Source organism: Peromyscus maniculatus, chromosome 7, assembly GCF_049852395.1.
Source record: "Peromyscus maniculatus bairdii isolate BWxNUB_F1_BW_parent chromosome 7, HU_Pman_BW_mat_3.1, whole genome shotgun sequence".
NCBI lineage: Eukaryota > Metazoa > Chordata > Mammalia > Rodentia > Cricetidae > Peromyscus > Peromyscus maniculatus.
Genome location: NC_134858.1, coordinates 93,433,699 through 93,461,348, shown reverse-complemented (window position 1 = coordinate 93,461,348; position 27,650 = coordinate 93,433,699). Strand labels below are relative to the sequence as shown.

At 36.8% G+C, this 27,650-nt stretch overlaps 1 protein-coding gene across 3 annotated transcripts in view; it reads right to left on the bottom strand.

Moving 5' to 3' along the window:
* Atr (ATR checkpoint kinase) overlaps positions 1-27,650 on the bottom strand; it is a 111,311-nt gene that overhangs the window by 43,693 nt on the left and 39,968 nt on the right. For all 3 annotated transcript variants that reach the window (XM_006975175.4, XM_042281446.2, XM_076576837.1), the window contains exons 21-30: positions 26,251-26,376; positions 21,958-22,164; positions 20,536-20,649; positions 15,063-15,178; positions 10,178-10,298; positions 9,182-9,319; positions 7,953-8,145; positions 5,805-5,983; positions 2,418-2,582; positions 1,213-1,304 (exon numbers count right to left, since the gene is read on the bottom strand). In XM_006975175.4, coding sequence (XP_006975237.2) covers positions 1,213-1,304; positions 2,418-2,582; positions 5,805-5,983; positions 7,953-8,145; positions 9,182-9,319; positions 10,178-10,298; positions 15,063-15,178; positions 20,536-20,649; positions 21,958-22,164; positions 26,251-26,376 — 1,451 coding nt within the window. The remainder of the gene's footprint in view (positions 1-1,212; positions 1,305-2,417; positions 2,583-5,804; positions 5,984-7,952; positions 8,146-9,181; positions 9,320-10,177; positions 10,299-15,062; positions 15,179-20,535; positions 20,650-21,957; positions 22,165-26,250; positions 26,377-27,650) is intronic.

The window sequence follows — 27,650 nt, the reverse complement described above, 5'->3', positions numbered from 1 at the left end:
TTCCCCCATTGCTTCAGGAGTGCCACTGTGATAACCATCACACTAAAGTGAGTGCATTGTCTCAGATACAGTAGAATGGAGGTCCTTATTAATCACTGACTTTACCTTGAAGAAACTGAAGATAAACTTTTTCAGTGTATAACTACAAACACAATCTACATTCTCTGATTAAGTGAGATCCATTTCTTGTGGACCAAATCTGCCTATCAAGAATATCTGGGATGTAAGATGTATAACAAAATAGGGATTTTTGGATCTCAGGGAAAGCTGCTTCAAGAGCAGAGATAACTTCCTCAGTTAATATTTCAATTGGAGGAAGTATTTAACCTTCATCTTTGCCGTGAACAAACTTGTGTGTGTGTGTGTGTGTGTGTGTGTGTGTGTGTTGCTGTTGGGGGATGTACAATTTACTACAATAAAACTCTTTTCTTTAGGGAGATTGTTTTCATAATTATGAATCTTTTAGATAAAATCAATTCTATGGTGGTATTTCAAAAATCACTCAAAAGTTTTCTCCTGTTACTCTACTTCCAACATAGAAAACAACTGGTATTACTTGAATGAGTTTTGAAGTCAGGGAACTATCTATATGAGTCATATCGGTGACAGGTAACTCTGAAACGTTCCTGGCTTAAAGAACAATCTAATTTAGCTGGGTGTGGTGGCACACACCTATGAACCCAGGACTCAGGAGGTGAAGGCAAGTAGATCTCTGAGTTTGAGGCTAGCTTGGTCTACACAGCGAATTTCAGGACAGCTAGGGCTACAGAGAGAAACTGTCTTGAAAAACAAAATAAAATAAAAAGAACAATCTAATTCAAGAACGATTCTAGACTTGATGGATAAAAGATATTAGCTGGGAGATTAAAATATTAAAAAGTAGGAAAAGGGCTAGCAAGAATGCACAGTGGAGAGACATTTGCTGTGTTAGCCTGACACCTCAGTTTGATCCCAGAAGCAATGTAAGGGTGGAAGGAGAGAAGTGACTAGACAACATTGTCCTCTGACCTCTACACATGTATGCATCTCCCATCAAACCCTGCCCCTACAGTAATAATTTTGGTGCTTTCTCCAACATAATAAAAGCATATAAAATATTTCATTACTTTAGTTTACCTAAACCCATGCAAATCACAATCACTTGCAAATTCACAAATCAAAATGTCTCTATCCAGAATGATGAAAGAAAATTATTCTTTAATAAAACATTACCTGTTAGCATGCACTCCATTCACCTGAGTTATTACAGTAGACAGCTGACCAAGACCTAACATGGACTTTACTACACCATGATAATGAATGATCTAGAAAAACAAAAAAACATTTGCAACAGTAATTTCATTTCAAATATAGCTGAGGGAATAAGAACAGCTTAATTTCCTATATTCCTGCTTGTACGTAACTTTCCTAGTTTAGCAAAACTATATGGCTTGGCTATGTAGCAGCACCTACTACCAATACCAATGTCCTAATATTCTGAAAGTAACAGAAAAAAAAAAAAAGAATCTAAAAATAATTTCAGAATGAATTTATTTTTTTCATATTTATTCCAATTCCAGATCAAATATAGAATGTAAAAGTACTCAATATCTTTAGCATCTTGCTTCAAGATTATGCATTGTAAGTCAACAGATAGAATGTTATTAATATAAATTTGGTTAATTATCAACTTGATGGGATCTGGAACCATCCAGGAGTCAATACTTTAGGGGTACTTATTCAGTCCATTTTCTTCATCTTATACATTTCAAGAACCCTACAGGGAATAGTCCTACCCACAGTCAAGATAGGTCTACCTATCAACTAAAGTATTTAAGATAATCTTCCACGGGTATGCCTAAAATCTCATATCCCAGGTGATTCTAGATTCTGTCAAGATGGTAATTAATACCAAATACCATGACAAAACAGTTTGAGGCCAGACTGAGCTAGATGACACCCTGCCTCAACAAGAAAAACAAGATGAAAAAAAAAAAAAAAGATGAAGCAATAAATTAGTTTGATTTCCCCCTCCCCTTTGAGATCAGTTCTTCACGCACAGTAGTTCTTCAAATCTGATAGACTAACGGTTAGCTAGGGAGGCCCAAGAATCTGCCTGTCTCAGCCTCCCCAGTTAGCTAGTATTACAAGTGCATGCCACTACACCTTATGTTTTTATGAGTATTGAACTCAGGTCTTCTTGCATGGCAATCACTTTACTGATTAAGTTATTTCTCAGCCCTAATTTCTAAAGGGATTTCTAAAGTCATAGGAATTTGGCATTGAATAGAATTTCTGAAACCAAAAAACACAAGTCTCTAATTTTACTGATCTGGAAATTAAAGTGTAGTGTTAAACATTTTCCAGATACATTGTGACATTGACAAAGACAGTTTTGAAACCATTACTATTTAGCAGCTTTTAAATGATCATCTTACCTGGTCTGGTTCTAGCTGAATAGCCCTGTCATAGCAGGCAGTGGCATCCCTCAGCAAGCCAATACTTTCATGTTCAAGGATTTGTTCCTTTAGGGATGGCTCTGCTTTTCGAATTGCACTTACTCCAGCCACTCCATCCGGCTCATGCATAGCAGCATACAATTTCTTTGTTGATCCATTAAAAAACAAAAACAAAAACCCAATCAAATACGAGGGGAAAACATAAAAAAAATAAAGCCAAAACCAGACATAGACAGCATGTGAGAAATTTTTACTGTGAATAAGACTTTTGTCTTTTTTGTTGTTGTTGTTATGTTTGTTTGTTTCCAGGCAGAATTACAGTAAAATTACAAACAATTTTCAAGCGTCCTATTCCCTTGACACTTTTATTGCACTTAAATACAAACTAACATTAGTAACTATTATTGATTCTGAGGACAGCAGAGAACCTCATACCCCAAAATTTTCTTTGAGTCCAAACGAAAGTTTCTGTGGAGTATAATTTAAGTGCTTTATTGTATTTCAAAGGTTTTTAAATTTTAAATAAACATTTTAACATACTGATACTGAACATACTTCAACAAACCCAAGTAATTCATAATTTGGGCATGGCTAGGTATGGGGGTACACACCTTAATCCCAACATTTGTAAAGTAGAGGCAGGAACACAAGAAATAATAGACTACATATTGAATTCAAGACCAGCCTGGGACACGTGAGACCCTGTCAAAAGCAAGCAAGCAAACTAACAAAGAAAAACCCCATAATAAACAAACTTAAAAAGAAAACCATCCTGGCTTAAAGGGGATATTCAAGTTTAAAGATAAAATCTGGGAAGCAGGTAGCACAAGACACTCTTTAGAGGCAGAGAAAATAATACTAGAAATAAACAGGAAAAAAAAAAACGAAGTAAAGACAGATGCTGGAGCTTCTACCTGTGTGCACACAGAGCAGCACTGGTGCTGCTGAAATGGATTGCACTCAGAAGCTTCGCGTGCAACTGCAGGGCATCACCTCTAAGGCAAACAAATGCAGTTGTCACTGGACAAGTGAACCTGCTGTGGGTGTTTCCAGAACTCTATCCTAGTAGATGTGAAGTAGTATCTTACTGGGATTATCATGTACATTTCCAAGATGGCAGGTAGAACTTTTCCAAGAGGGAACTTTTGGTTTTTGTCTCAACAAAACTGTTATCCACTTATGGTTTGAGCAGAAAAATTGAACAGCTTATAAATGAAAGAGACTTTGGCTTATTATGTTAAGAATGAGTTGTGAGAGGTAGGTATGGAATCAGGTAGAACTGGCAGGGAATGTAGATAAATTTGATACAGAACTAAAAAAAAATTAGAGTCAAGAATGAGCCCACATCTATAGCTAGAACATCTGGAAAGATGTTTGATCTTGACCACTACACTTTCTGCAACCAACTGTGAAAGAACAAAAGATGCCACAAATGAACATCTCACTACTGTGGAATTCAGATAACTGAGCAGACATGAGTATTGGAAAGTGCTAGAGATCTTGCTGCTCTGTCCTTGAAGCTCATTTATTTGTATCTGAAGTGTAGAACAGATTGATAAGTGCCAAAAGTACTTTTAAGATATTTGATCTGGGTTTAGGGTTTATTATGTGGAAGGGGGAAACTAGGAATAAAGCAGACCTAACACACAAATGCCAGCAACCTACTTTGAAATACAACAAAAAGCAAAAGGAAACTGAAGGTGGGGAGTGTGGGATGGATGGATAGATATGTGACAAAGCAAATACTGAAAGATGTTAACTGTGGAATTCGGGAGCAGATATATGTGTGCTAACTGTACAGTTTGAAAATATTTTTTGCTTGAATTATCTATATAATAAAAAATTTTAAAAGCAAAATGAAATTAAAAATAGACTACAGGGAGGAAAAAGCACTTACGTTCTCTGTTTTGTTGCTTCAAGAATTGCAGGGCAAATAAAACAGACACACAGGATGGATATACATGATCACTACTTTAGGTTCTTCATACAGAGAAGAAATGGTGCTCATCAGGGGCTGGAGATGTGGAGACTGGGGAATTATTTACACAATTGTACAACATTAAACAAGATGAGTAAGCCACATGGACTGTAGTTAATAACATAGTATTGTATGTTTAGAGTTCAATAAATGTTCTTATGTTAAGTGCTTTTAACACACACACACACACACACACACACACACACACACACAATCGATCAATCAATCAACCAATCAATAAAGAGTATGGGGGAAATTTTTGGAAGTAAGGATGTTCCTAGTATTGACTGTGATGACTGTTTGTGGGTCTATTATCTACAAACATCATGTTGCACATATACAACTCTTTGTGCACCAGCTATGACTTAGTAAAGTTGTTTTGGGGTGGGGGGATGCACTGACAAGAGAAACCAGAGAAAACAGAATCCAGGAGGAAGAAAATATTCCCAAATCCTCAAGAGAAAAGGCAAATGTCTCCTAGGTTAAAAGAAAAAACAACAACAAAACACTTGTTTTGAGACAGAGTTGTATGAAGCCCACAATAGCCTTGATGAACCTCAACTCCTGATCCTCTTGCCTCTACTTCCCAAGTGCTGGGCTTCTCAATGTGTACCACCAAATCTGCTAAATTAAAAATTCTTGATGAGAATAAAAAGGCCCATCAAATGATACTGTGAGTTTAAGAAAATAAGAACTAAACTTGGTAACATGGAGGACACTGATCTTTTTAGCAAGAATAGTAGAGACAAAAGGGTATGCTGTGTTAGTCCCACATACTTCCTCTTTTGTTTCTTACACAGCATATTATCTTCTAAACCTCTGTTTCACCAGCATCCTCACATCTCCTTACTCACTCACCCCAAACTGAGGTCACTGCTTCTCCCAAGAACAACAGTACTGCCTTGAATTATAGCCTTTATACTCTTCCTCCACAGCTGCTACAGACATTTAGCTAAAATACTATAATACTGCCTCAGTGCATACCCTGTAAGGTTCTCTATGGCATAGGATCTTTCCTTTATCATCTCTAAATGTCATTCTAAAACTGACATTTTACTCTTTCCATACATGATACTCTTTCCCAACTCCATGGAGCTATCTCTAATAACTATTATTATTTCAGACATCATCAACATGAAGTTATTCCTGGATCCCTCATTTCCCTACTCTTAAGGAAAATGCAGTGCCCTTCTTCAGGACAGAAGCATCAACACACTTAGATACTATACCAAATTCGTGTCAATCTCTTCCCACTATCAGAAAGCATCTAAAGTATTACAAATATTTAGTACCTAGCACAATGTCTGAAATAGTCAATAAAATTAACATCACCATAAATGACTGCCAATGTTACTTTTATTATTAAATTCATTATATTAATTTCAAACCTGTAGAAATCCAAGATGCTTTTGAATATTTTGCTTCTTTTCTGTAATAAATGACTCAAAGTGCATTACAGCTCGTGTGTATGCTTTGGAGCGAAAGGAAGCTACGGCCAGAGTATCCTGAGGTATGAGGTCTAGAAAACGAGTTACACTCTGATAGTCTTCAAAATTCACATTTGATACTGAATTAAAAAAAAAAATGAGTAGTTAAAGACTGATAAGAAAAATCTGGAAGATGAAGTATTTAACTTTATTTTTTTCATTAAATAATACAAATGCATTAAGAGCTAATATTTAGGCCTCATCGAAGAACAAGATGACTGCTCAGAGGATCTTGCTCCAGTTCTACTGTTATTAGTAATTTAACTGTGGACATTATTCATCTCACTGAACCCATTTCTTATCTGTTAAAGGGAAAGATTGATACCTGTTGTGCCTTCCTTACAAGTTACTTCAAGGAGTAAATGTAAAACTATGATTGAATGTTAAAAATGTATGACAACAAAGTAAAAGAAATGAAATTATTTATTACTCTGATAAGACACAATTATTCAGTAAGGAAAGTTCAGAATTATGGAAGAGGACTTTTATTTTAAAGTTTAGAAGGTCTTTTCCCCTCCTCAAATGCTGAGGATTGAGTCCTGGACTTTGTTTATGCTAGGCAAAAGTTCTCTGAACTATTTGTATTCCTTGCCCTCAAATGTTAATCTTAAAAGATGGAATTTTCAGCCCCCCCTCAGGATGGAATTTTAATTGCAGTGTTAATGAAAATAATAGGCAAATTAGTGCTTGCTTTTAACAGTAAAATTTTCACAAAGAGAACTAGGAACAAACACTTAATAGCTACTTAATCATACTCCATAGAAAACATTCCTATCAACAGGCAACTATCTGCAAATATAGAGAAATTTGTAAAACAACAATCTATTGTCTTTAACAGGCATATGGATAAAAGAAGAAGTGGTTTTCAAACTGACAGTTTTGTAAGTGACAATCTGTTTAGTAATTATCAGATTGTCAATTTTTAAAATTAGCCCTAAAACCTAGCAAAAAAAATGTGATAGCCACAAGAATGGCTGAGGGATAACAGTAGCAATAGGATTATAACCATCTACAAACTGCAAGATCAATAAAAAAGGTTCAAAATCATGGAAAGAATTCATTACTGTGTGATCAATATAATTCTTGTCATCAAATGATTATATCACAGGGGCTAATTGGTAGGATAACTCTAATGAGATTCATTTTACTCTGGAAGATTCTTTAATCTTGTTAGTGAAAGCTGTAATCCCACAAAAAGAAAATTACAGACTAGTAGCTCTAACACTGTGTGTAGCACAACAGTGTGCTCAGGGTGTTTACAGATTCTGTTGGGTAACAGACACTACTTGAACCCAAAAAAATAAATCAAATAAAAACCTTCTTTAACATTTAAAACTTAAAAATGTGAAAATGACATACACAAACACAATACACCGAAGCACAGGGAGCAAATGAATTAACAGTAAGGAGTAGCAAAATCATAATATCACTCTATCATCTACTTCACAGCTCACAATTTACACTCACATATATCATCTCATCAAACCCTCACAAAATCTCCTAAGGGAGAAACCCTATTTATATAGGTATGTATCTTGTCCACAGGTGTAAGAGTAAGAACTTAAAAGAGCAGCTTCTTGCCCACCCCCATTCCCACTCCTCCAAGGCAAGGCCTCCCGTGGGAAGTCAGCAGAGCCTGATACACTCAGTTAAGGCAGATCCAAGCCCCTCCCCCTGGACCAAGGCTGTGTAAGATGTCCCACTACAGGATCTAAAAAGCCCATTCATGGCCTAGGGATGGATACTGATCCCACTGTCAGGGGGCCCCTTAAGCAAATCAAGCTATATAACTGTCTTGCCTATGCAGAGGGCCTAGTCCAGTCCCATGGAGGCTCTACAACTATTGGTCCACAGTTCATGCGTTCCCACTAGTTTGGTTTGGTTGTCTCATGAGCAAGGAGAATCAAGATTATGATGTGGAAATGTACATAGACATTGTCTTAAAAAAACAAACAAAAAACCACTAATGCTTAAATTGTAGAATTAACATAAGGACAAGTTAATTGGTGGATATTACAAGAAAGTATGCACACATTAAGTTGACCTTACCTCCTTTTAGTTTGTTTTGTGGGAGTTTCTCAGCATTTAGCGCCTGAAATTTGTGCCTTGCCCATTGGGTGAGATGGTCAAGCATAGAGAACACGGTCTGTGTACTCAACTGGCACAGATCAGATGCACTGTCTTGGGTACTGATGGCATGCTGATCATCATGCTTTAGCACTGCCATAATTTCTGCATAAACCTAAGTAATTAATTTATAGTTAATAATGCATCCATCTATATAATAACGTTTTATTAATATCTAATATATACAACTAAACATTCTAGCAATAATTTAAAAAACAGTAGATTAATATTAACCGTAGCTATAGCTAAATTAATGAGAAAGAAAAACTGATTAAGAATGACTAAACAGAGGGCTGGAAAGATGGTTTGGTGGGCATTTGCTGTCCTTGCAGAGGACCTGGGTTCAATTCCCAGCATCCAAATGTTGACCCACAACCATCCGTAACTCTAGTCTTAGGGGAGAAATACCCTCTTCTGGCCTCTGTGGACACTAGGCATACATATAGTGCACAGATATATATGCAGGCAAACCACCATACACATAAAAGTAAGTAAAAAGGGCTAGAGAGTGATGTTCAGTGGTTAAAAGTGCTTGTTGCTCAGAGGATGGGAGTTCAGAAGACACACACGAGCCAGCTCACACTGCCTATAACTCTAGCTCTAGGGATTTTGACAGTCTTTTCTGGTCTCCTTGGGCACCTGCAAATATATGTGATGCCCACACATAAATAAAAAATTTTAAGAAGAGTGATTATAATTAATTTCAGAGTAAATAGCTAAATATACTGATAATGATATTAGGCTTTTTTGTATTAAACATTCTTTGAAAGCTAGTAAGATAAGATTTTATTTTTTGTTTTTGAGATGGATCTCATGTAATACAAATTGTGCTGGCTCTGTAACTGAGGATGACCTCTAACTCCTGGTGCTCCTGCCACTCTGTCTCTCAAGTGCTAGAATTTAGTATTTGTATATGTGAGTGAGAGAGAGTGCATGCAGGTGTTCCACACTGTGCATGTGAAGGTCAGAGCACAACTTTTAGGATTCTCTCGGGTCTCTCTTTCCCTTGTAGAATCAGGAGATTGAACTCATAACATTTTATCTACCGAACCATTTTGTTGGCCCTACTCTATAGCTTCTAATACTAATATGTTAGAGAAACTAAATTTCACATTTAGAACATGTGTCTGAAACTAAATAATAACTCTCACCTCTTGCTGATCTTCTTGATTACAACCCAACAAGACATATACTAGAATATGTGGAAGAAGATAGATGGTGACCTTGAAATCATGCTTCATCATTATGCTACAGCATGTAAAGATTTTACTCGCAAGTTCATGCCGAACCTGTAAACTCAAATGGTTTTAAGAAAGATTAGTAGTTTTACATATTTTATTCTATTGCTTGAATGTTAAAATGCAGCATGTGAAATAATTCATAACTGAGTAGAACTTCTCCATGCAGTGAAGGATGTACATTCAAGCAAGGAAAACTTCAGATCATCTCTCTAACTGATCCCAAATGCCAGAACTCCTGAGACCCCTACAGAGTATGTGCAGAGCTAGTTGCTAGCTTACATTAGTGTAAACAGCCTTAGCTCCTTTATAGCTCTTTTTCACTGTGTTATGTTTTGTTCTAGATTAACTTTCCTACTATATCTTTTTTAGCTATTATTAAATTTAGTGTACTAATTCCTCAAGAGAACAAAAAAAAAAAGTATGCTGAGTCAGCACATTAAGTATGTGGCTGGTACTTTAAGCAGTATGCAATGACAAACTATAAGATATAAAGAAAAGTAATAGCTGGGCGGTGGTGGCGCACGCCTTTAATCCCAGCACTCAGGAGGAAGAGGCAGATGAATCTCTGTGAGTTTGAGGCCAGCTTGGGCTACAGAGTGAGTTCCAGGATAGGCTCAAAAGCTACACAGAGAAACCTTGTCTCGAAAAACCAAAAAAACAAAAACAAAAAAAAAAAAAACAAAAAAAACCATTATTTTAGATAAAAGTATAAGTGATATATCTACTTTCAAAAGTATCACTAAATGGTAATATATCTTGTTTACATAAAAATATGTAAATATAAAATATTATCTTTTCATTCTGTCAGCATGAATATCCTCTTGTATATGCTATGCATTCAGTACATGTTCTGTATTCCTCCAGAATTTCTGTTCAGTTAATAAATTCTAAACTTGGGTCTCTTACCTTTGTTATAAGATAACCTGCCCAAGATGATGACCATTCTGCAAAGTTATTACCTAATTTACTTAAGTAAATTGGCTTCTTTACTCCAGACCAATCTGTTGACTTCTGGGAACTCTTATATCTGTAAATTTGAAAATTTATTTAAAAATATGTATTTAGAAGTACTGTAAAGAAAGTGTAAGAAGTTATATGCACCTCTTCACTGAGAACTGTACTGTACTGTATTATATTTGCTGAATTCTAGTGAAAGAGTATTTTTCTACTACTATCTGTCTTAATGGTGGAGTAGGAGGTCATTACATACTCCTCAGGTCACCTTAGGATGTGAGTATGTCTCTCCTCAGAGCCTTCCAACCTCCAGTCAAGTTCAAGCTGCTCAGTTACACTATTTGCCACTGTTCTTCATTTTGGGCATCCCTCAAACTCATTGATTACCACATTAAGTGACAATTTCAGTGCACTGGTGTATTCTTTCTTCCTCAAGTTTTATAATCATAACTGACTTCAATGTTTGGCTGGACCACTTAATCAAATGCTAAGCTTCTAAGGAATTTTCTCCTTCACTCAAATTATAAGGGCTCCTCTGTACCAAATTATCTGTACCATGTCTACTGCCACTTTTGGCCAATGATCTCATCTCCTGTACCTTTGACTTCACATAGGAAAAAAATAAATAAATAAACCACCACTTTTTCTCACAATCTAATCTGTAAACCCACCTGATGACTAGCTTTCCTTAATAAAAGGAGAGAAATTCTCCCATTTTCTCCCACTAGTTCAACATGACTTTCTTTTTTGTCCTCAGCATTACATTATGTTAAACATGTTCAAACAGCTCTCATCTCACTACGTACATAGCTGTAGGATTTTCTGAAAGGCACAGGTTCTTTTAGAATCATCATGTGCTGGGAGGTGGTGGCACACACCTTTAATCCCAGCACTTGGGAGGCAGAGCCAGGTGGATCTCTGTGAGTTCGAGGCCAGCCTGGTCTACAGAGGGAGATCCAGGACAGGCACCAAAACTGCAGAGAAACCCTGTCTCGGGGGGAAAAAAAAAAGAATCATCATGTAAGCTCAGGAATTGATAAATATAATAGTTTCTCTATACTCAAGGTCTCCAGCAAGCAAGATACATTTTACTATAGTCCATGTTTTAAAAAATGAGAAAACCCACAATCTCAAACCTAAAAGAGAAAAACTTTTATGTAACAACATTTTTATGGGACTAAAATGCTTATGTGAATTTAGTTTAAAAAGTTAATGAGTCTGGCCAGGTGGTGGTGATGCACGCCTTTAATCCCAGCACTTGAGAGGCAGAGGCAGGTGGCTCTCTGAGTGCAAAGACAGCCTGGTCTACAAAGCAAGTTCCTAGACAGCCAGGGCCACACAGAGAAAACATGTCTTGAAAAAAAAAAAAACAAAACAAAAATAAAAGGAAAAAAATTAATGAGTTTGAGCTACAAGTCAGGTTCTGCCTAGTCACATTCTCAAGTTTTCTGCACAAATTATTTCTGTGGCAACTTTGAAGTGCATTGTATTTATCTGGTTCTAAATATTAACTATTCCAAATACATGCATCATTTATACCTATAATCTAGGTTTAGAGACTGCATATAAAAAACTAAATGGTATCCCATCTGGGAAGTTCCTTAAATCTCTCAGTTACAAATGTATTATATCATGGGCTATTGTGATGCTTAGCACATAAAGGTACTTGCTGTCAAGTTTGATGACTTAACTTGCTCCCTGGAACCAACATGGTTGGAAGGAAAGAGTCAACTCCCACAAGTTGTCTTCTGACTTCTATGTGAGCTGTAGAATTGTGTATAAGCCCGCACACACACACACACACACACACACACACACACACACACACACACAAATAAATATGTAAAATTAAAAAAAATCATATACAAATAAACATTACTGTCCTAAGGTCACTCTTGTACACGACTAATTAAAACTGGGCAGAAACGTGCACTTCTACATTTTCGGGTGCCTATGAGTGTGTGTGTTCTAGTGTAAACCTATGCATGCATGTGGAGGCCAGTGGACAACCTTGGGTGTCTTCTCAGATGCAGTATACCTTTTCTTTTTCTTTAAGATTGAGGCAGGGTCTACAGCTTGCCAAGTAGGTTAGGCTGGCTGGCTGGCCAGCCCCAGAATCCCCATGTCTGTTTCCCCAGGGCTGGGTTATAAAAATGCACCACCACAAATGGCTTTTTTCACATGGATTCTGGATATTAATCTCATGTTATATAATACAAGGCAAGTAATTTACCAACTGAGCTATCTCCCACCCTGACTTCTACTTCCTAATAAGTAAAAACAGCCACTCCCACAGATTATCTCCCCCAAATCCAAGGAATTCATTCAACAAGCTGAGATTAATTAGGCATTCATTACTGAGTATCAGCTAAATGTCAGCCACTCTGTTCATACTTTATTATCTCCTATATTCTTAATAATAACCGATATGAGATGAGTAAAATCATCCATTTTCAAGAAGAAAATGATGAAGCCAAGCATGGTGGTACATGCCTGTAATTCTAGTACTTGGGAGGCAGATGCAGGAGGAGCTTAAGTTTCAGGCCTGTCTGGGATATGTAAAAAGACCTGTTTCAAAAATCAAACAGCCAGCAAAGTGACTCATACCTATAATCTCAGCACTAGAGAGGCTAACACAAAAAGATTGTCACAAATTCAAAATCAGCCTGAGTACAGAGTCAGTTCTAGGCCAGCCTTAGTTATAGAGTGAGACTGTCTCAGAGCAACCAACCAAACAGAAGAAAACAAAACAATAACAAAAAATCAAAACTTACATTTGTGCTATGGAACAATCCTTTTCTACACTATAAATATGTATTACTCTCACTGGTTAATAAAAAGCTGACAGACCTGTAGCTGGGCAGGAAGTTAGGAGGGAAAGCCGAACAGAATGGTGGGAAGCAGGGCAGAGTCAGGAGAGACATCAGCCAGTCACCGAACAAGCAGGATTGTAAAAATGAGGTAAGAAGCCATGAACCACGTGGCAAAGCATAAATAGAAATATAGGTTAAGTGTAAGAGTTAGCTAGTAGCAAGTCTGAGCTACTGGCCAAGCATTTATAAATAATATTAAGCCTCTGAGTTGGTTATTTGGGATTGGGCGGTTGGTATAGGGAAATGTCTGTCTACATATCTGTTAAATAATTTAATCAAGACTTAGGAGCTAGCAAATACAGGTCCAAGACTTAGACTTAGGTATCTATGACTTCAAATGCAATGAACTTACTAGTAGATTGTAAGAAGCCTTACAAATACAAATATGTTAGAATATAGAATAATGAGGTGAAGAAGCTGGGTATGGTAGCACACACCTGTAATACTAGCACTGAGAAGGCCAAAGAAAGAAGATTGTGAGTCTGATGCCAGGGTTAGGTAAAAAGCATGTTCCTGGCCAGCTTGGGGGAATATAGGGAGACCATATTAAAAAGAAAAGGTAAAGAGAGGAGGTAGAGAGAGGGAATGAAGAGAAGAAAATGTGAAATCCTCAAAAAAGAAAAGCTAAATATTAGTTTTAGACTCCATATTGACATATTATATCTTCAATAATACTAGTCAGAAGAAATACAATGCTTGCAAAAAATGTTTTTAAATATAAAAAAGTTATCTAGTGAATACAAATGCAAACTTTAGGATTCTTACAAGAAATTTCACTAGAAGTATAGGTACTTGACTAGGGCTCAAAGAAGTAATTTTTCCAAGCTCACACATCTAGTAAATACATGACTCAAACTACCTAAAATTAAAGCCTCCAGTTTAAAAAAAATCCAAAATTTCTAATTAGTAATTATTCCTTTCAAAGTTATTTAAATTGAAGAAATAGAAAACACATTTTTAAACTAGAGGGAGAAAAAGACAGAAAATCAGGAAGGATGACAATCTCTAATTGGGTTTCTAATTGGGTTTTTCGGCTAGTTCTAAACACTTAAATTTCTCTACTTAGAAGTTGGAAAAACAATCTCTCCTGGGCTGGAGAGATGGCTCAAATGGTAAAATACTTACAAATACAAGTTTATGAAGACCTGAGTTAGGATGTCTAGCATCCATATAAAATTGTGCAACTGCAGTCTCAGAGCAAGGAAGGCAGAAGTGAGTGAGTGTATCTCTCTGGTTTGCTAGTCAATCTAGTTGCTATGCTACAAGTTCAGTGAGAGATCCTGTCTTAAACAAATAAAGGGAGAAGTGATGGAGGAAGACACCTGACATCAGCCTTTAGCCTCCACATATACAAGTACATCCTCATACATACATACAAACAATAAACACAAAAGTGCCAACTCATACTCAATGTAGATATTTCAAAGCACTACTGACAGTTGAACTGAAGTAAAATTCTTTTAATTCAATGAATTAGTCTTAAATATTTAAAGTTATAAAATTTATCAAATGGAGCAGACTTCTTGTTTTAAATGAGTATAAACATAAACCACAGTAGAAAACAACATAAGAACATATGTTTTGTGGTTTTGTATTTATGTGATGAATGCATGTGTATGCAGGTATGTGTGGAGGACAGAGGCCACTGCTGGGTGTTTTCTTTAATTACTCTCCAGCTTTTTATAGTTTGAGACAAATGCTATTTGGCAGGGCTGGCTGACCTATGGGTTTCAGGGATCTGCCTGTCCCTGGTCCCTCTTCACCGTTGATGGTGTGCTACATGTACATTCACCAGGTCTGGCTTTTTACATGGGTTCAGGGAACCAAACTCTGATCCTCATGCTTACACAGCGAGACGCCCAACCTCTAAAAATACTTTTGATGTTAAAACTCTATGAAGGTAATATTAAATTTTACAAAATTAAAACAAGTTTTGTGAAAATAATTTAAATGAATAGACATACCTAGTATTGAGATGAGGTTCTAATATTTCCCGGACATGCTCAGGAAATCTCTTCCACAGCTGATGACCTGGGCCATTGCTCTGTATCTCTCTACAGTCATAAATAGAAAGTAATTCCTACAAATACATTATATAATAGTAAGTCCACATGAAACAGATAAATGAAAACTTAAGATTCCGAACTCCCTTAAAAACATTTATTTCAATGATCCAAACCATTAAGGTACATTACCTGGGGTCACAAAATCTATGATAATACTTAATTATGAAGCCAGTTCACGTAAAATAGCCTCTAAAACATAAAATTAAGAACTATTTTGAGACAAAAAGAACTTTGTATATTCACAAAATTACAGTCTTTGAATGTTTCTTTTGGACTAAAGACTGACCCCTCTACACATGCTAAGTATGCACTATGGAATTGAGATACACACGCAGGCCCTGACCCTGAGAATCTGATTTCTTTGGAGTCATATGAAAGTAGCTAGAAGTCCAAAAGAGTGCATCAACTCAAGACAACTTAACTTCTAGATAGGCCTTACCCTTTTGAAGGAGGGAATGGGGTTGTGGGGGAGGATGGGGGGGGGTGGCAGGAGGAGTGATGAGAGGAGAATCTGTGGTTGGCATGTAAAATTAAAAAAAAAAAAAATCCAGGGCTTAAGGCCGGGTGGTGGTGGCACACAACTTTAATCCCAGCACTCCAGAGGTAGAGGCAGGCGGATCTCCGACTTCCAGGCCAGCTTGTTCTACATAGAGAGTTCCAAGACAGCCTGGACTACATAGAGAAATCCTGTCTTGGGGAAAAAACAAAACAAAAAACTGAGCTTAAAATCCTTTAAACAGAATGCAAATGTTAAAGACCAGTTCATAACAAGGTGTGGTAGAACACACCCGTATCCCCAGCATTAGGGACAGTGAGACACAAGGATCTCTATAAGTTCCAGGCCATGGGCTTGAAACCATGGACTTACACAGGGAATTCCAGGCCAACCTGGTCTATATCTTGAGGTACTGTCTTGAAACAAACAAAACAATTAAAAAAGCCCAAACCACCAACTTATTATTGAAGCTCAGAGACTGAATGATTCTATTTTTGTTCCCATAAAGAACAAAACAAAACAAACACAGCTGGGCATTGTGGTACATGCCTGTAATCCCAGCATTCAGGAGGTTGACATAGGATTTAGAATTTGAGGTGAGGAAGGAACGAACACACACACACACACACACACACACACACACACACACACACACACACACACACACACGTAAAATTAAAGCCTGTCTGAAAAAGCTAAGAGGGGCTGGGCGGTGGTGGCGCACGCCTTTAATCCCAGCACTTGGGAGGCAGAGGCATGTGGATCTCTATGAGTTCAAGGCCAGCCTGGTCTCCAAAGTGAGTACCAGGAAAGGTGCAAAGCTACACAGAGAAACCCTGTCTCGAGGGGGAAAAAAAAAAGCTAAGAGGGAGAGACAGGAAGGGAGAAAGGGGAAAGAGGGGAGGAAGTTGTGGGGGGAGAGGAAAGAGGAAAAGAGATTGATTTTGATGTTTTTAAACAAGACGTGGGACAAGGATTTATGACATAAACTTGCTGTCACTAATATCCATCCTTAAAACAAGACAAATAATTTAAGGTATTATATCTTGTACTGCACAGTATTCTTTCTTTTCTGTTCTACTGAAAATAATCATGTGAAATAAATATATACTTTTCTGATATTTTTAAGAAATAAGCAATATTAGGCAAATCATATCTTTTTTTTTTTTTCTTTTTTTTTTTTTTGAGAAGGGTTTCTCTGTGTAGTTTTGGTGCCTGTCCTGGCTCTCATTCTGTAGACCAGGATGGCCTTGAACTCACAGAGATCTGCCTGGCTCTGCCTCCTAAGTGCTGGGATTAAAGGTGTGCGCCACCACCACCCGGCAGCAAATAATATATGTAATATTTAGGTTTTTAAATTAAAAACTAAGACAGCATTTAAAAAATTCACAGAAATACTTAAATTTTACTTTTAATTTAACTCTAAAACGTTATTAAAATTTTGTTTTAATCTAGCCTTTTTGAGTTTGGCAAGGTCTCTTCAAAAGCAGCTCTTGTGAGACTGGTGAGATGGCTCGGGGGACAAAGGCATGCGCCACCAAGCCATCCAACCCGAGTTAGGACCCAGGACCCACATGGAGGAAGGAGAGTACTGACTCTAAGTTGTTCTCTGACCTCCAGATGGGAAGTGCACAAACGTGGGTGTGTACACACACACATATCTATAGAAATATGAGAGAAAATAAAGAATGCCTCCTCTATTAGTACGATGTATTAGATCAGTGATTCTCCTTTGATTTCAGGACGCTAACCTACATTGCTAAAAACATCAATATGGGGCTGGGTGTGGTGATGTACTACTTTAATCCCACCACTTGGGAGGCAGAGATGGGCAGATCTCTATACAGTGAGTTACAGGCTAGCCAGGGCCCCATAGTGAGTTCCTTATTTCAAAATAAATAAACAACAAAAAAAACCAACAAACCAATAAAATGCTTATATGTACAGACCTTGCTTCAAATTTCATAGTAGTTAGGAAACCTCCCAAATGTCACTCCTAGAATCTATGTGAGCCTGGCAACACCACAGTTATTTGTCCGTACTTGCTTGGGAGGCAGAGATAGGCAGATCTCTATGAGTTTGAAGTTTGCCTAACAAACCAATGTGTATAGGTACAGACCTTATTTCAAATTTCATGGAGAAAATAGTAGTTAGGTAACCTCCCAAATTTCCATTCCTAAAATTTATGTGAGCCTGGTAACACCAGTTACTTGTGCACCTTTGACCTGCTTTCTTTATTGTTATTACAATGAACTGTTCTATTTGTTAAATTTCATGATTTTACTTTATGTGCATATGTTTTTGTCTACATGTATGTCAGTGCACCACATGCATCCCTAATATTTATGGAGGCCAGAGAAAGGTGCTGGGTCCTCTAGAACTGGAACTCCAGAAAGTTGTGAGCTGTCATGTGGGTGCTGAGAACCAAACTCAAGTCCTCTGGAAGAGTAGCCAGTTATTTTAAGTTGGGCCATTTCTCCATCCCCAGTGAATTATTCTTAAGGGGCGTTGTTGTTGTTCTTATGAGGCAGGGTTTCATGTATCTCAGGTTGACCTCAAATATACTATGTAAGGATGACCTTGAACTTATATCATCTTGCCTTTATCTCCTTATTGCTAGGATCACAGATACGAGCTAGCATGCCAAGGTATGTTGTAGATCCACACCAGGCTTATGCATGTTAGGTAAGCACTCTGTCAACAGAGATACATCTTCAGTTTCTGTTCTTATTTTTAATGAAGGCTAACCCTTCGACCTCTGCACTGTATTCTGTGTCTCTTCACCTGTTTACAATACTGCATCAGGACTAAGGGTATAGCTCAGTGGTAGACGTTAGATACTTAGCATTAACATCCACATTAAAAAAACAAATAAAACAAAACACTTCATCAGTTCACTTCTACATTATCACTGCCTCCGTTCTGATGACCTGTTCCCAGGTAATATAGAAATACTGCTACTTTTTTCTAGCTTTACTGGTCTTTATGCCCCAGCTCCTCTCCCATTCTTCTCTCGTGCTTGACAGTAAAATTCCTCAAGAACTGAGTTTTTGCTTTGCTTTATTTCTCTCTTCCTGTATTCATGATAAATGTTTGAAATAGATCTTGTCAAGGTCAACAATTGCCTCAGTTTCTATGTAGCCAGTGGGAAGTTTTCAGTTCTTAAACTACTATAGTTGTAATCAGCATTTAATACAGACCACAAAGAGGAGACTTCTCCAAACCTTTATCTTCCTGAAAAGCACATTCTCATCACAAAAGACTTCTCCAAACTTTTATCTTCTGGAACAGCACATTTTCCTACCATCACTGGCAGCTCTCTGTTTTGTCTGCTTGTTTGTTTGTTGTATCTTTATTCTCTAGCTTCTCATCCCAGGACCAAAGACTGGACCACCCCCTCTCCTTTTCTGTAACAGTCTCATTAAAGCAACCTTCCTATGCATCCTGAGAAGCTGGGATCACAAGCAAATATCACCACTGACTTATAGAATCTATTCATCAGTACTTTCTCTCTTGATTATTTCACCAAGATGCAACATTTCAAAATGCCACATCCATAATGAAAATATCCAAATGTTTATCTATAACCTAGACACTTCAGTGTGATTCCAGACATAAATGTCTAACAAAATAACCAACACCCTTCCCCCCAAAAAGAAAACAGAATAGCTGTAATGAACTAACAAAACTCAAAAAAATTAACTTAAAATTCTTACAAGAGGCAGGGCTATGAAGTTGGTGAATTTATAAAAATAAAATCTATCAATGCAAACTATATACTTGGTCTAAGATTGGTTTTAATGTGTAGTTATTTATACAACTAATATGTTTGCATATGTATAAAATACATCTTCTCTGAATCTTCTTTAAAATTTATTTTAAAAAAGCGTCTCACTATCTATAGATGGCCTGGAACTCTCCAGATAGATCAGGCTAGTCTTGCATTTGTAACTCCCTGCCTCTGCCTCCTGGGTACTGGGATTAAAAGCATTTATTTTTATTTAAAATTTAAAAATTTGTGGGATATTCCGAGATAAGGCCTCACTATGTAAAGCAGGCTGTTCTGCCACTAGGTTAATCTCAGATTTGTGGTGATCCTCCTGCTTCTTTCTGTCTCTCAGGTGCTCAAATTACTAATGTGCATCACCATTCCTGGCTCCTTAGTCATGAGCCATGTTTTAAAATGGCAGTAAAACAACCTAGGTGTTTCAAGCAAATTCTTAAATACACTGTAGTATATTCATATTGAGTATCTTTCAGTTACTGCAAAGAATGAACTCGATATAAGTTACTGATACAGAAAATTACCCAAGATAGGTCATGAAACACAAGAAAATAAAATTAAAGATCATAAATAATATTTCCCATTGTTTAACATAAAAGACATTTAGTATTTCTATAAATACTAAACATTTAAAAAATATGTACAGTATGTTAAATACTTTTAAAAGTAATATATACTTTAAAAATTTTTTTTATGAGCCAGGCGTTGGTGGCGCACGCCTTTAATCCCAGCACTCGGGAGGCAGAGCCAGGCGGATCTCTGTGAGTTCGAGGCCAGCCTGGGCTACCAAGTGAGCTCCAGGAAAGGCGCAAAGCTACACAGAGAAACCCTGTCTCGAAAAACCAAAAAAAAAAAAAAAATTATGTTTGCAACAATGTAATGGATTTCATTAAGGCATTTTCACAGGTATGTGTTATAATATTTTGTTCTTATTCATTCAAGAAAATAAACTTCTGTGTTCTCTAAGATATTTATTATGAATCTATATCACTTAGATGATAAATAGTTAAGTATTTTACAACTATGGAATTTATAGTTTTCGTAGTAGCACTTAATAGCCAGTAATGGCTATTACATACAAGCATGCTTACCTGAATAGCATAAGCAGCTGAATCTTGGGCTCGGCTATTATCTGCATAGGCGAGGTAAGCTCTTGTTAGCTCCATCAGCAATCCATAGGCAAAGCTTAAATCTTCTACTCCAGTCTTAATAAAAGAAAAAAAAAAAAAAAACAACCCTCAATAATTGATATATAAATTTTCTGCAGGTGTTAGTTACTGTGTTACCATGGTGAACTTAGAAATGGGAAAGGAGAATGAAGCGCAAACAAAGATGGTATATGGCTGAAATATAATCCACAGCTAAGAAGTCAAATACTATATCTTTTTAGAATGTTATGAAACTGTATCAAAATCATTCCACTTTGAATAATTCGGTCAGTTTACACTATTTGTGTCTGAACAGGCAGAAAGCAAACTGTAGGGTCACCAAGATGGCTCAGTGGGCAAATGTTCTTTCAGTGTACACCTAGTGACCTGGATTTCAATCCTCAGAACCCATCTACAAGTAGAAGTAAACTAACTTCTCAAAGTTATTCTCTGACCTCTACCTGTGTGCAATAGCACGTTTCATGCGCGCGCGTGCGTACACACACACACACACACACACACACACACACACACACACACAGAAGCCTGAGAGTTGCTTTACAGAATGTAGTTACTCCAAGGTAATTTCAACATTCTTTCTTCTCAGAATCACCAAGTACACTAATACATCAAATTTTTCATTTTCATTGGTGATCTCAGTGAGAAAGCACTTGCCTAGTCTAGCAGCAAGGCCCTTAAGTTCAAGCTCTAGCACTGAAAAACAAAAACAACAAATCACAAACATACATACAAGCAAACAAACAAAAACTAGCAAAAAGTACAAATTGATCATTATACATGGATTTCCTTAAAATATACACATTATTAGAATACTCTGAAAAACTAGTTTTTTTATGGAAACACTAGCAATTATGTTTACATGTTAATCTTTAGATAACTTATTAGACCCATTATCATAATTAGGTTAGTAAGCTTTGCTTCAAGAACAGAACACATTAGATCGACTATTAGGTTCAAAATATTGCTTTTGGCTAAAGAGCTCCATGACATTATTTAGTTAGTTAATAAAAGCTACTTAAATTTTCTAACTGTGTAAGTGGAATACATAAAACTCAATTCAAGGGGAAGAGAGATTGCTCAGCAGTTAAGAGCACTGGCTGCTCTTGCTGAGGACCTGGGCTCAGTTTACAGCACCCACTAGGAGCTTACAACTGTCTACAATTCTAGTTCCAGGGGATTCAACGCCCTCTTCTGGTCTTTGTGGACACTATGCATGCATGTGGTGCACAGACATACATTCAGGTAAAATCCTCATACACAGTTTGAAAAATTCAAATAAAACAGAACAAAACAAAACAAAAATAACTTAGAGAAATGTTATCATTCAAAATTACTATTACTTACCACAAAAGTAAAATCTTTTCCTTGAGTTTCTGTTGTTGAGAAATCCAATCGTCCTGGATCTATTGCTCCCAATTCTCCTAGGCATTCCCCACACAGCAAGCGAGCTTGAGAGTTTGCATCTTGGCAGCCTTTCAAAATGACCGTCACTAGCTGTGAGATAACAGGCTCCACTGTTTCACTATCAGTTGCGTATTTTATCAATTTTTCCTAAAGTAAAAGTAGGAAGTTTATATAGAACTCTTACAGCATGTTTTTATAAACTAAAGCTTAAAAATATTAATATAGGAATAATAATTAAATAATTAAATTCCTGTATCTTCAAACTTTTCAATCAGTTTTTGATGACTTTACATAATATAGCTCACAATATGTTTTGCAGGAGTAGTATGTGCTCTTAACTGCTAAGCCATCTCTCTTGCCCAAGAATTATCTTTTAGATAGTATCATTTTAGTGCTTATTTTCTATTAAGTCTACACCTGTTAGCCAGTGTTAAATGGTATATAATGACACACATATTTTTACTTTTAGTTATTGCTCATGTAACAATTACTGAGTTTATTTATTAGAAGGTGTAACATTCATAGAGATTCACCTTCTTGAGCAAGTATTATTTTATCATCTTAGATTTACAGTTAAATATATAAATAGTAGTTATCAGTCTTCTTTACAAACTCTCCTCTGTCACTTAGACTAAATGAAACTCATCCTCAAATAAGATTAGGAAGGGCTCACTTGTAAAAATAGTACTTCAGTTTTTGTGTATTCGAAACTGTGTTCTTAACCATGACGCTAATAAACACAGCTGGAGTCTTTTTTTTTTTTTTTGAGACAGAGTCTCTAGGCCCCTATCAATTAAGTTTCCTTATCTTTGCCAATTAATTTTAAATGAGTGGGAATGCAGGAGAGATGGCCAAAAGTTAAAGAGTACTTGCTGTTCTTACAGAGGACCTGGGTTCAGTTCCCAGCACTCACAATGTGGCTCATAACCATCCATAAATCCAGTTCCAGTTCTGACCTATGTAGGCATTGGGCATGCATGTGATACACATACATACATGCAGGCAAAAGAAAAAAAAAATCATACATAGGAAAATAAGTCTAAAAAATTAAACAAATTTTCATTTTTTGGTCTAGAAGCTCTGATTTTTTTTTTTTTGTACTACTAAAGTCTATGGTTTATCTGAGTTGACTACTTGGTATTTTCTTCGTATAAAATGTATTACTTTAGTATTTATAATAGACATTTTTTCAGAAAGATTGCTTGAATTAGTTTTAAATATTAATTCTGTCCTATTGTTTTGGTATCTTAAGATACTAATTATTTTTAATGCTTTATCAATGACACTTAAATTTTTTAATCAAATGTATTCTTTTTTTTTTTTTTTTTTGGTATTTTGAGACAGGGTTTCTCTGTGTAGCTTTGTGCCTTTCCTGGAACTCGCTTTGTAAACCAGGTTGGCCTCGAACTCACAGAGATCTGCCTGGCTCTGCCTCCCGGGTGCTGGGATTAAAGGCGTGCGCCACCACCACCCTGCATCAAATGTATTCTAATAGTCCATAATTTGTTCATTTTTTAAATTGGCTTCCTGAGTTTAGTCACCTCTGATTCCTATCTTCTTGGTTATGTCCTTTAATCTCATTTATTTATTTATTTTAATTTTTCTAAAGTTTCATTTATGTGTGTGTGTGTGTGTGTGTGTGTGTGTGTGTGTGTGTGTGTGTGTGTATCTGTGTCTAGGTAAGTGTATAAACATGTAGCATGCAGAGGCCAGAGAAGGCACTGGATGTTCTCCTATCACTTTATACCTATTCCTTTGAGGCAAAGTCTCCCTGTACCTGGGGCTCAAGTTTTCTAGGCCTAGGCTAGGCTGAAAACCACCTCAGCAATTCTTTTCTCTCCAACTCAGAGCTGAGATTATAGGCATATATAGAATGTATGATTTGTTATGTGGGTGTTGGGATCTGAACTTTGGTCTCCATGACTAGAAGCAAGCACTATTAACCAGTTATCCATCTATCTAGTATTCTCTGATTAAAATTAAAATTCTCATGTAACTTTTTTAAACTTGAAAATATTTGAAATTCTTAATTTAGGTTTTAGTGCTAAATCTAGTTTTCTTTTACTTTTTGGTTGCTTAAAAAAAGAATTGTCATAACTGAAAGACTTTTTCCTTTGAGACAGGTTCTCACACTGTACCTTGGGTTGGTCCTTAAGCAATAAAGTAATCTTGCCTCAGTCAGTCTTTCAAGGGCTGGGATTAAAGTACTATGAGTGGATTTCTTTCTCACTTTATTTTGTTTTTCGTTTTTTGAGACAGTCTTACTATACAGCCTTGGCTGGCCTGGAACTCTCTATGCAGACAAGGCTGGCCTTGAACTCAGAGATTTATCTGCCTCTGTCTTCTCAGTGCTGGGATTAAAGACATGCACTACTTCACAAAGCTTTCTTATATGTAATTTTTCTACTCATATTGTGAATCCTCCATATAGGCTCTAACCATAAGAATTTTGTAATGACTTTAAGATTTTCATTTCATAAATAAATACCTATACCAGCATAGTACAGTTAATTGTTTAAAAATAAAGCACCATTTTATTTTTTCTTTTTGACATCAAAGGTAGGATTTGATAAATTTATTTCTACAAGACTTTTAAGTCTTCTACCTTTCTTCTTTCTGTTTATAACAAGGTCTACAAAGCATGCTTCCTTTTCCTCCCTATTCTTTTACTTCTCCCAGGGAAAATGATTGTCTGAGACCTCAGCACCTATATACTTTCCAGTATCTTCTCTGTAGCCAGTACCCGGAAAGCATTTCCAGTGTTGCTCTTCCACTGGGAGTAAGTTCTAGTTCTGGTCCTCCTGCTCTTTATACACACTGTTCAGAATCTCTGGTTTTTGGGATTCTGTCTTGTAACAACATTGAAGGTGTGGATTATGTTAGGATTTATGCGCTCTCCTTGTTGCTACTTTTGATGGTGGAGAGATTGAGAATTGATTCAGACAGTCATCTTTATTTCAGGACAATCTATAAGTCTCTACCATTTTATTTTCAATGAATTCTTTTCTGCTTTGTAATAATTAGTATATATGACTTTTAAATAGAATTCTACATCCCATCAAAACTAATTTGAACTTCTTACAATCTTATCCTTCTGGAATTTGCCCAAAAAGATCCCCTTAATATGAGTAGCACAACTGGAAGTATGGAAGAAAGGAAGAGAGGGAGGATGGAAGCAGGGAAAAAGGAAGGAAAGAGAAATGTTGAAAGGTGGTATAAGCCTATAATTCTATCTCTCAAGAAGCCGAGGCAAGAGAATCATGAGTTCAAGGCCATCTTTGGCTCTACTCAAAGTTTGAGGCAACTTTGGACTACTAAAAATCAAACAAACAAAAACTAATACAGTTAGCTCAGTCCAATTATAAAATAGTAAAATTATTGACATTTTATATGACAGATATCAATGGGGTAGTTACGTCAGCAGAGTCACATAAACTGCTGATACACAAACATTCAACTCCTTACTTAAAATGAAGTCGTCAAGGCTTGGGGGATGGCCCAGGGGTTTAGGAGTGCTTGCCATACAAGCATGAGGCCCTGAGTTCAAACACCTAACACTCACTTTAAAATGTGGGACATGGTTGTGCATGGCTGAAAACCTGGAATTGGGAGGGAGAAGCTCAGTGGTCAGTCAACATAGTTTAAACAGTGAGCTTACAGATCAGTAAAGGTAGAAAGTGACAGAGGAAGACACATGACAAATGAGAATGAACCACATACTTACACCACATAAATACCATACAAAAAATAAGACTAATTTTTAATTCAAAGTTCAAAAAAGGGGCTGGAGAGATGGCTCACAGGTTAAGGGCACTGGATGCTCTTCCAGAGGCCCTGAGTTCAATTCCCAGCAACCATATGGTGGCTCACAACCATCTGTAATGAGATCTGATGCCCTCTTCTGGACTGCAGGCATACATGCAGGCAGAACACTGTATACATAAATAAATCTTTAAAAAAAATTAAAAGAAGATGTAGTAGTTTAAAGTACAACTATGAAATAAGAACCCTTCAAAACAACAGACTATTGTACAAATTTTTGAGACTGAAGCTAATGGACATCCATCTTACAGATTATCCATTTTTCAGTCAGATTTTATAATCTAGGTAAAATAAAAATAACTAATTCCACTAAATTTTTAGAGTTCTCAAGCAAGAATGCCAATCTATCATCTTTTCTTTAAACTCCCAATACTTTTTTCTTATAATTTGAATTGTATCACTTTAGCATACCTGATTTTTATATAATGTTTCCTTCAAACTGGTAAGAGCATGAATACGAACATCTACATTTTCGTGTTGAATTGCTTTCATGGATAGCTGGAGGGTAGTTTGAAGGTCAGTACTCTCAGAAGTCTCCTAAACAAAGAGCAAAGAGACATACTTTATTAACTATCCAAACAACCTCTGAATAGCCTGTTTTCTATATAACATGTTACTGTTAAAATAGCTAAACTATAAACCAACTAAAAGTTTGTCCATCCCCTTCTTTGCAAAGTCTATGTCATCAGTGTTTTTTTAGGGGAAATTTTTTTATTCTAAAATCTTTAGAACTAGAGATTTTCTTCCAACTGAATAAAAATTTATCTAAAATAAGCACTTGATAAGAAGTACATGCTTTCACTAATTTATAGAGGCTACATAATGATCTTGAACCAGGTCTGTGAACTCGGTAGATAATTCTATTAAATCCTTTCACTACTCAAAGTATTCTATTTCTGTTCTGAAATTCTATGAGATCACAGTATTTTCATCAAGTTTTTTTTTGTTTGTTTGTTTTTCGAGACAGGGTTTCTCTGCGTAGCTTTGCGCCTTTCCTGGAGCTCACTTGGTAGCCCAGGCTGGCCTCGAACTCACAGAGATCCGCCTGGCTCTGCCTCCCGAGTGCTGGGATTAAAGGCGTGCGCCACCACCGCCCGGCAATTTCATAAAGTTTTAAGATTTTAAGATGATCAAGAATCATTTAGATCTTACATAGTGATATTATGATTTATAGCATAATATAGATGGAATCATCCCATATTTCCCCTCTGAAATGTAGAGAGGGTGGCTTCTATTTAATACTAATTGTGTCTCTCACCTAAATAGGATGTGGTAGTGGTGCAGTAGTGCATGACTGTAACTCCAGCATTTGGAATGCTAGGCAGGTAGATGAAGTATTCAAGACCAGCCTCAGCTACATAGTATATTTGAAGATAGCCTCAGCTACAAGAGACTGTCCCAAAACAAAGTAAAACAAAATAAAATTGTTTTGACTGGTAAAACTTCCCTCTTTCCAAAGTCATGGATTCTAATCACCATCTCCTTCCTTTTCCTTCCTTCCTTCCTTCCTTCCTTCCTTCCTTCCTTCCTTCCTTCCTTCCTTCCTTCCTTCCTTCCTCCCTCCCTCCCTCCCTCCCTCCCTCCCTCCCTCCCTCCCTCCCTCCCTCCCTCCCTCCCTTCAACAGGGTTTCTCTGTGTAACATCCCTGGCTGTCCTGGAACTCACTCTGTAGACCAGGCTGGCCTCGAACTCACAGAGATCTGCCTGCCTCTGCCTCCCGAGTGCTGGGATTAAAGGTGTGCGCTATCACAACTAATCGTAAAAAGATCTTTTTTCAGTGTACTGGAATTCAGAAGCAATTTTGTATTTAA